The 9,274-nt window shown below is 52.2% G+C and overlaps 1 protein-coding gene across 1 annotated transcript; it reads right to left on the bottom strand.

Annotated features, from left to right (window-relative positions):
- Nucleotides 1-8: 8 nt before the first annotated feature.
- Nucleotides 9-8,813, bottom strand: LOC144953161 (mucin-2-like). The gene is made up of 6 exons (XM_078883720.1): nt 8,677-8,813; nt 5,599-5,737; nt 3,527-3,613; nt 2,504-2,576; nt 1,270-1,410; nt 9-232 (listed from the first exon to the last, which is right to left on the bottom strand). The coding sequence occupies exons 1-6, from the start codon at nt 8,811-8,813 to the stop codon at nt 9-11; spliced, it is 801 nt and encodes a 266-aa protein (XP_078739846.1).
- Between the last annotated feature and the right edge of the window lie 461 nt (nt 8,814-9,274).

Genomic DNA, 9,274 nt, shown 5'->3' with positions numbered 1-9,274 from the left:
TGACGTCATCAGTGTGGGTGACGTAGAGAAGGTGACGTCATCAGTGTAGGTGACATAGGCCCCTCACCGCCGCTGCGACAGATCAGTGGCACAGTGACTGCGGTGGTGGTGGAGGTGGTGGAGGTGGAGCTGGTGCTCCAGGCGGTGGCCAGCAGCTGCCCCGTGGCCTCCACGCTGCCCTGGGGGCCCACAAAGTCGTCGGCCTGCACGCGGTTCAAGTTGCCGCACAGACCTGGGGGTGGGGGGGGGGTGGTGGGGTGGGAGTGGTGGGGGTGGGGGGTGGGGGGGGGGTGGTGGGGTGGGGGTGGGGGTGGGGGGGGGTGGGGGTGGGGGGTGGTGGGGGTGGTGGGGTGGGAGTGGTGGGGGTGGGGGTGGTGGGGGTGGTGGGGTGGGGTGGGGGGGGGTGGGGGTGATGGATGGTGGGGGGTGGTGGGGGGGGTGGTGGAGTTGTGGTGGGGGTGGTGGGGGTGGTGGGGGGGTGGGGTGGTGGGGGGGTGGTGGGGGGTATTGGGGGGTGAGGGGTGGTGGCGGGGTGGTGGGGGGGGGGCAGCACAGAGGAAGCCCTCGGTCACCTCACCACCCTGTGACCTCACCAGGCCCGTGATGACTTCACCGTCACCGTGACCTCAATATGCACCGGGAGACACCGGGGTCGACTTTGGGAGACATTGGGACCCGTTTGGAGACACGAGGAGAGATACGGAGACATGCAGAGAGACACGGGGGTACATGGGGAGATCCGTGTGTGTGTGTGTCACGGGCTAGAGTCCTCAGAGATACACACACAGAGACACACACACAGAGACACACACACAGAGACACACACACACAGAGACACACACAAACAGACACACACACAGAGACACACACACAGAGACACACACACAGACACACACACAGAGACACACACACACAGACACACATACACACAGACACACACAGACACACACAGAGACACAGAAACACAGACACACACACACACAGACACACAGATACACAGACACACACATACACAGACACACACACAGACACACACACACACACAGAGACACACACAGACACACACACAAACACACACAGACATACACACAGACACACACACAGACAAACACACAGACAAACACAAACACACACAGACACACAGACACACACACAGACATACACAAGGACACACACACAAATACACACAGACACACACACACACAAATACACACACACACAGACACACACAGAGACACACACACACACAGCGGGCTGGAGACGCCTTACCCTTGAGCTGGCCCTGCATGGCTCCCTGCACCGTGACGTACACGTGCATTCCCGCCTGGAACTGCACTTGCACCTGCAAGCCCAGGGTGGCGCTAAGGAGCTGAAGGGAGCCACCACTCTGCACGTACAGGGTGAGCACATCTGGGGGAGGGTGAGGACACACAGGCAAAGGTCACCCAGGTAGCCTTCGACAGACTGTTAGGGGCAAGGGCTGTTAGTGAGCAGCAGCAGCAGCAGCGACTCACTCAGCCACTCACTCAGCCACTCAGCTACCCACTCACTCACCCACTCACTCAGCCACTCACTAACCCACCCACTCAGTCACTCACCCACTCACTCACTTACTCACCCATTCACTCACCCACTCACCCACGCACCCATTTACTCACTCACTCAGCCGCTCCACTAACTCACTCACCCACTCACTCACCCACCAACTCACTCAGCCACCCATTTACTCACTCAGCCGCCCACCAACTCACTCACCCACTCACTCACCCACTCACTCAGCCACCTGCACCTAGCATCGCACAGTAGGGGGTACAACTGGTAGTGCATCTGTAGTGGTGATACGTGCTGGCAGGGAGGATCGTGAGACAGCGCGTGGCGGGTGCCCACATCGCGGTCCGCATAGGCCCCGCCCCCTGGAGCGGAGGGCTATGTAAGGTGATGCGCGGGGGCACTCGGGGAGTTGGTAACCGGCGAAGACAGAAGACGGAGGAAGAGATAGGCCCTGGGACCCCTAGCCCCGCTGCCCTCGTAAGGGCCGGGGCTCTGTGAGGCTCAGAGGCGAGGCCTTGGGATTCACGGTCCGACGCCCTTGTAAGGGCCGGGCTGTGTAACTCAGTGGTCGAGACCCGTGGCCTGGCAAGGCGGGTCTGATAGCTCCCCGTGGGGAGAGCGTAGCCGGAGAGCCTGAGTCGAGGCAGAGTTAGGCACGCGTACCCTACGGGAGAGACGGAGTGCGTGGCCGAGTCAGGCACGCGTAACATAGGCGTTATCTCGGTTGTGCCTGTTACTGTGCAGCCATTGTGAATATGCCCCGTCAACTCGTCTCCCGCCATTATTGAAGATATTACACATCTACCGGTCATCTCAGTCAGTCAAACCCATGGCACCTGCTGGGTCTGGTCCCGTGACTTCCTGCACCTAGCCTGGCACAGGCGCCGTGTACTGGTGTATTGGTCAGAAAGGATGAATTTAAAAAAGAGGGTTCGGAGTTGGTTTTGACTACCGGAATGGTACGGCAGAGGCAGGCTGCGATCTCCCATGAAGACGCGGCCATCGGATCCAATCTCCAGCACCACCTGAGATGATGGGGGGGCATGGGGGGAGAGATGGGGGGGGGGAATGGGGGAGAGAGATGGGGGGTGGGGGAGAGATGGGGGGGGGGGGAGATGGGGGAGAGAGATGGGGGGGGAGAGATGGGGGGGAGAGATGGGGGGGAGATATGGGGGGGAGAGATGGGGGAGAGAGATGGGGGGAGAGATGGGGGAGAGATGGGGAGAGAGATTGGGGGGGAGAGATGGGGGGGGGGGGAGAGATGGGGGAGAGATGAGGGAGAGAGATGGGGGAGAGAGATGGGGGGGGGGGAGAGATGGGGGAGAGATGGGGAGATAGATGGGGGGGGAGAGATGGGGGGGGGGGAGAGATGGGGGAGAGATGGGGGGAGAGAGATGGGGGAGAGAGATGGGGGAGAGAGATGGGGGGGAGAGATGGGGGGGAGAGAGATGGGGGGGGAGAGATGGGGGGGGGGAGAGATGGGGGGGAGAGATGGGGGAGAGAGATGGGGGGGAGAGATGGGGGGGAGAGATGGGAGGGAGAGATGGGGGGGAGAGATGGGGGAGAGAGATGGGGGAGAGAGATGGGGGAGAGAGATGGGGGAGAGAGATGAGGGGGGGGGGAGAGATGGGGGGAGGGAGAGATGAGGGGGGGGGGATGGGGGAGAGAGATCGGGGAGAGAGATGAGGGGGGGGGAGAGATGGGGGAGAGAGATGGGGGAGAGAGAGATGGTATAATCTCCACCACCACAATCATCGTCTGCACCGTCACCACCACCATCACCACTATCACCACCATCACCACCATCACCACTATCACCACCACCATCACCACTATCACCACCACCATCACCACCCTCACCACCATCACCACCACCATCACCACCATCACCACCATCACCACTATCACCACCACCATCACCACCACCATCACCACCACCATCACCACCCTCGTGAACGCCGTGGCGATGGGTTACCTGGCTGGATTCGAGGGTCAGGCCGGTTGGACATGGCAGGGCAGACTCACAGGGACCCATAGAGACCAGCAGACTCCAGTTGTCCGTCTGTGTCACAACAACATCAACAACATCAACATCATCAACATCATCATCAACATCATCATCAACATCATCACCAACATCATCATCATCAACTTCATCATCAATATAATCATCACCATCACCATCAGCAACATCATCAACATAATCACCATCATCACCATCAACATCATCAACATCATCATCAACATCATCAACATCATCACCATCAACATCATCATCAACTTCATCATCAATATAATCATCATCATCACCATCAGCAACATCAACAACATCATCAACATCATCACCATCATCACCATCATCATCAACAACATCATCATCAACATCATCAACATCATCACCATCAACATCATCATCAACTTCATCATCAATATAATCATCATCATCACCATCAGCAACATCAACAACATCATCAACATCATCACCATCATCATCAACAACATCATCATCAACATCATCATCAACATCATCAACATCATCAACATCATCAACATCATCATCAACATCATCAACATTATCACCATCAACATCATCATCAACTACATCATCAATATAATCATCACCATCAGCAACATCATCACCATCATCACCATCAACATCATCAACTTCATCATCAACATCATCAACTTCACCATTAACATCATCATCATCAACATCATCAACATCATCAACACCAACAACATCATCATCATCAACATTATCATCATCACCATCATCAACATCATCAACATCATCACCAACATTATCATCATCACCATCATCAACATCATCAACATCATAAATATCATCATCAACATCATCAACATCATCATCATCATCATCAGCAACATCATCAACATCATCAACATCATAATCAACATCATCAACATCATCAACTTCACCATTAACATCAACATCATCAACATCATCAACAACATCAACAACATCACCAACATCAACATCATCACCATCATCACCATCATCACCATCAACATCATCATCAACATCCATCTCAATCCATATCTCTCTCTCTGCATTTCCTGCGGTGCCAGGGAGGATCTGCCCCACCGGTACTCACACTTCCAGCGGCTCAAACCGATGTTCCGCCTTTTGTGGGACATCATCTGCAAACTGGGGGGTGCCCTTCTACAACAGCAGCAGCTTCGTATATGGGCTGGTGCCTTACCTGGCTAACAAGCGCCGTGACCTCGCCAACTTCGCCTGTGCTCAGGCGAAGATGGCGGTGTTACAGAACGAGTTAAAAGATGCTGGAGGGTGACACTGACGGCTGCTCTGTGATGATTCCAGTGTTCAGAGGCCTGCTCAAGGCGCGGCTCCGGCTGGAGCACGCCATGTACCACACACATGCCGGTGATGTGCACGACTTCTTCGAACGCTGGGGAGCCGGACAAGCCACTTTCTGCAGCAGCGTGGACGGCACCCTCCTCGTGGTGTTCACCTTCTGAAGCGCTCGCTCGTCACTGTGGCGTGCGCGATGACACCACAACCACGTGACTTTTTCTTTTGTGTTGCGTGCGGTGCTTTCAGCACCAGAGGTGTGGACTCGAGTCATGTGACTTGGACTCGAGTCAGACTCGAGTCATGAATTTGATGACTTGCGACTCGACTTGGACTTGCATAACAATGACTTTGTCCCACCTATGAGATGTGGACTCGAGTCATGTGACTTGGACTCGAGTCAGACTCGAGTCATGAATTTGATGACTTGCGACTCGACTTGGACTTGCATAACAATGACTTTGTCCCACCTCTGTTCAGCACCACAGCACGTGGATTTGTAACGATATGTATCGTTTGTTTTCTTTCGTTTGCTGGTGACTGTATTTCATATTGAAATCGCCTTCGGTGCTTTTGCTGCTGGCGGCAATAAAAGTTGTTTAAAAGTCAAAAAGTCTCTATCACTATCTCACTATCTCTCTATCTATCTCACTATCTTTCTATCTCACTATCTCTCTATCACTATCTCGAACTCTCTCTCACTCTCTCACCGCCGCGAGCAGGAAGCTGCCCTCGCTGTGGAAGACGAACTCGGCCGAGTCGAAGGTCTCCACGTGGCCGCTGCCTCGCAGGGCGCACTGCGGCCTGCGGGGCGACTCCCGGCACTCCCATTGGCCGCCGTTGCACGTGCTGAGGGACCAATCACGGCGAAGACAGTCACATTCACTTTTCTGTGTGGGTCTCTCTGTGTGGGTGTGTGTGTCTGTGTGTTTCTGTGTGGTTCTGTGTGTCTGTGTGTGTGTATCTGTCTGTGTGTGTCTGTGTGTGTGTGTGTCTGTGTGTGTGTGTCTGTGTGTCTCTGTGTGGTTCTGTGTGTCTGTGTGTGTGTCTCTGTCTGTGTGTGTCTGTGTGTGTGTGTGTCTGTGTGTCTCTGTGTGGTTCTGTGTGTCTGTGTGTGTGTCTCTGTCTGTGTGTGTCTGTGTGTGTGTGTGTCTGTGTATGTGTGTCTGTGTGTCTCTGTGTGGTTCTGTGTGTCTGTGTGTGTGTCTCTGTCTGTGTGTGTCTGTGTGTGTGTGTGTCTGTGTGTGTGTGTCTGTGTGTCTCTGTGTGGTTCTGTGTGTCTGTGTGTGTGTCTCTGTCTGTGTGTGTCTGTGTGTGTGTGTGTCCGTGTGTGTGTGTCTGTGTGTCTCTGTGTGGTTCTGTGTGTCTGTGTGTGTGTCTCTGTCTGTGTGTGTGGGTCTCTGTGTGTGTGTCTGTGTGTGTGTCTCTGTCTGTGTGTGTCTGTGTGTGTGTCTCTGTGTGGTTCTGTGTGTCTGTGTGTGTCTGTCTGTGTGTGTGTCTCTGTCTGTGTGTGTGTCTGTGTGTGTCTCTGTGTGTGTGTGTCTCTGTGTGTGTGTGTCTGTGTGTGTGTGAGTCTCTGTGTGTGTGAGTCTCTGTGTGTGTGAGTCTCTCTATCACTTTGTGTGTGTCTCTGTGTGGTTCTGTATGTGTGTGTCTGTGTGTGTGTGTGTGTGTCTCTGTCTGTGTGTGTGTCTGTGTGGATCTCTGTGTGTGTCTCTGTCTGTGTGTGTGTGTCTGTGTGTGTGTCTGTGTGTGTGTCTGTGTGTGTGTCTGTGTGTGTCTCTGTGTGTGTGTCTCTGTCTGTGTGTGTGTGTGTCTGTGTGTGTGCGAGTCTCTGTGTGTGTGAGTCTCTGTGTGTGCGAGTCTCTCTATCACTGTGTGTGTCTCTGTGTGGTTCTGTATGTGTGTATGTCTGTGTGTGTGTGTGTCTCTGTCTGTGTGTGTGTCTGTGTGTGTCTGTGTGTGTGTCTGTGTGTGTGTCTGTGTGTGTGTCTGTGTGTGTCTCTGTCTGTGTGTGTGTCTGTGTGGATCTCTGTGTGTGTCTCTGTCTGTGTGTGTGTGTGTGTGATCTCCCGGCACTCCCATTGACCAATCACGACGCGGCCAGTCACATTCACTTTCCTGTCTGTGTCTCTCTGTGTGGGTCTCTGTGTGTGTGTGTCTCTGTCTGTGTGTGTGTGTCTGTATGTGTGTCTCTGTGTGTGTGTCTGTGCGTCTCTGTCTGTGTGTGTGTCTCTGTCTGTCTGTGTGTGTGTCTCTGTCTGTGTGTGTCTCTGTATTTGTGTGAGTCTCTGTGTGTGTGTCTCTGTGTCTGTGTCTCTCTCTGTGTGTGTCTGTGTGTGTGCGTCTCTGTCTGTCTGTGTGTGTGTGTGTCTGCGTGTCTCTGTGTGTGTCTCTGTCTGTGTGTGTGTGTGTGTCTCTGTGTCTCGGTCTGTGTGTGTGTGTCTGTGTCTCTGTCTTAATGTGTGTGTCTCTGTATTTGCGTGAGTCTCTGTGTGTGTGAGTCTCTGTGTGTGATTCCGAGTGTGGGTGGCAACACACAGTGCTGGTTTACAGGCGGTGTGTGTCTCTGTCTGTGTGTGTCTCTCTGTGTGTCTCTGTGTGTGTCTGTGTCTCTCTGTGTGTGTCTATCTGTGTGTCTCTGTGTGTGTCTGTGTTTCTCTGTGTGTATCTCTGTGTCTGTCTGTGTCTCTCTGTGTGTGTCTCTGTGTGTGCCTGTGTGTGTGTCTCTGTGTGTGTCTCTGTGTGTGTCTGTGTTTCTCTGTGTGTATCTCTGTGTGTCTCTGTGTGTCTCTGTGTGTCTCTGTGTGTCTCTGTGTGTCTCTGTGTGTGTCTATGTAGGTGTCGTGTATCGCACCATCCATGTGGCAACCACGCAAACCAGATGTACTTGAACTGATTTACATAGACAGAAAGACACACACAGAGACACACGGAGATACAGAGACAGAGAAACACATACAGAGAGAGAGACACACACAGAGAGAGACACACACAGAGAAATACACACACAGACACACACACACACAGACAGCGACACACACAGAGACAAACACAGAGACACACACACACAGAGACACACACAGATACACACACACAAAGAGACACACAGACAGACACACACAGAGACACACACACACAGACACACACAGACACACACACACAGACACACACACAGAGACACACAGACAGACACACAGAGACACACAGAAAGACACACACAAAGACACACGCAGACACACACAGACAGACACACAGACACACACACACAGAGACACACAGACAGACACACAGAGACACACAGAAAGACACACACAAAGACACACACAGACACACACAGACAGACACACAGACACACACAGACAGACACACAGACACACACACACAGAGACACACAGACAGACACACAGAGACACACAGAAAGACACACACAAAGACACACACAGACACACACAGACAGACACACAGACACACACACACAGAGACACACAGACAGACACACAGAGACACAAAGAAAGACACACACAAAGACACACACAGACACACACAGACAGACACACAGACACACACACACAGAGACACACAGACAGACACACAGAGACACACAGAAAGACACACACAAAGACACACACAGACACACACAGACAGACACACAGACACACACACACAGAGACACACAGACAGACACACAGAGACACACAGAAAGACACACACAAAGACACACACAGACACACACAGACAGACACACAGACACACACACACAGAGACACACATTAACGCAGACTCACCACGTTCCGAGGGTGTCACGTGCCGTGTCTCCGTCTGCGTAGAGTTTCCCCGCTTGGAAGCAGCTGCACAAAGCCCTGGGCAGGCACTTGCGGGAGCCAGGCTCGTTACTACGAACACTGCCTACAGACACAGCCATTTAGTAGTGTGTAGTGTAGTGTATAGTGTAGTGTAGTAGTGTATAGTGTAGTGTATAGTGTAGTATATAGTGTAGTGTATATTAGTGTAGTGTATAGTGTAGTGTATAGTGTAGTGTATAGTAGTGTAGTGTATAGTGTAGTGTATAGTGTAGTGTATAGTGTAGTGTATAGTAGTGTAGTGTATAGTGTAGTGTATAGTGTAGTGTATAGTGCAGTGTATAGTGTAGTGTATAGTGTAGTGTAGTAGTGTATAGTGTAGTGTATAGTGTAGTATATAATGTAGTGTATAGTGTAGTGTATAGTATAATGTATAGTAGTGTATAGTGTAGTGTAGTGTATAGTGTAGTGTATAGTGTAGTGTATAGTGTAGTGTATTGTGTAGTGTATAGTGTAGTGGTTCGGCTTTCGCGAACAATGTAGAGGTTCTATAAGGTTAGATCACGTGAATGTACAACCTTTT

This window comes from Lampetra fluviatilis, chromosome 72, assembly GCF_964198595.1.
Source record: "Lampetra fluviatilis chromosome 72, kcLamFluv1.1, whole genome shotgun sequence".
Classification (NCBI taxonomy): domain Eukaryota; kingdom Metazoa; phylum Chordata; class Hyperoartia; order Petromyzontiformes; family Petromyzontidae; genus Lampetra; species Lampetra fluviatilis.
Note: the sequence above shows the minus strand (reverse complement) of the source record. Positions and strands in the feature narration are given on the sequence as shown.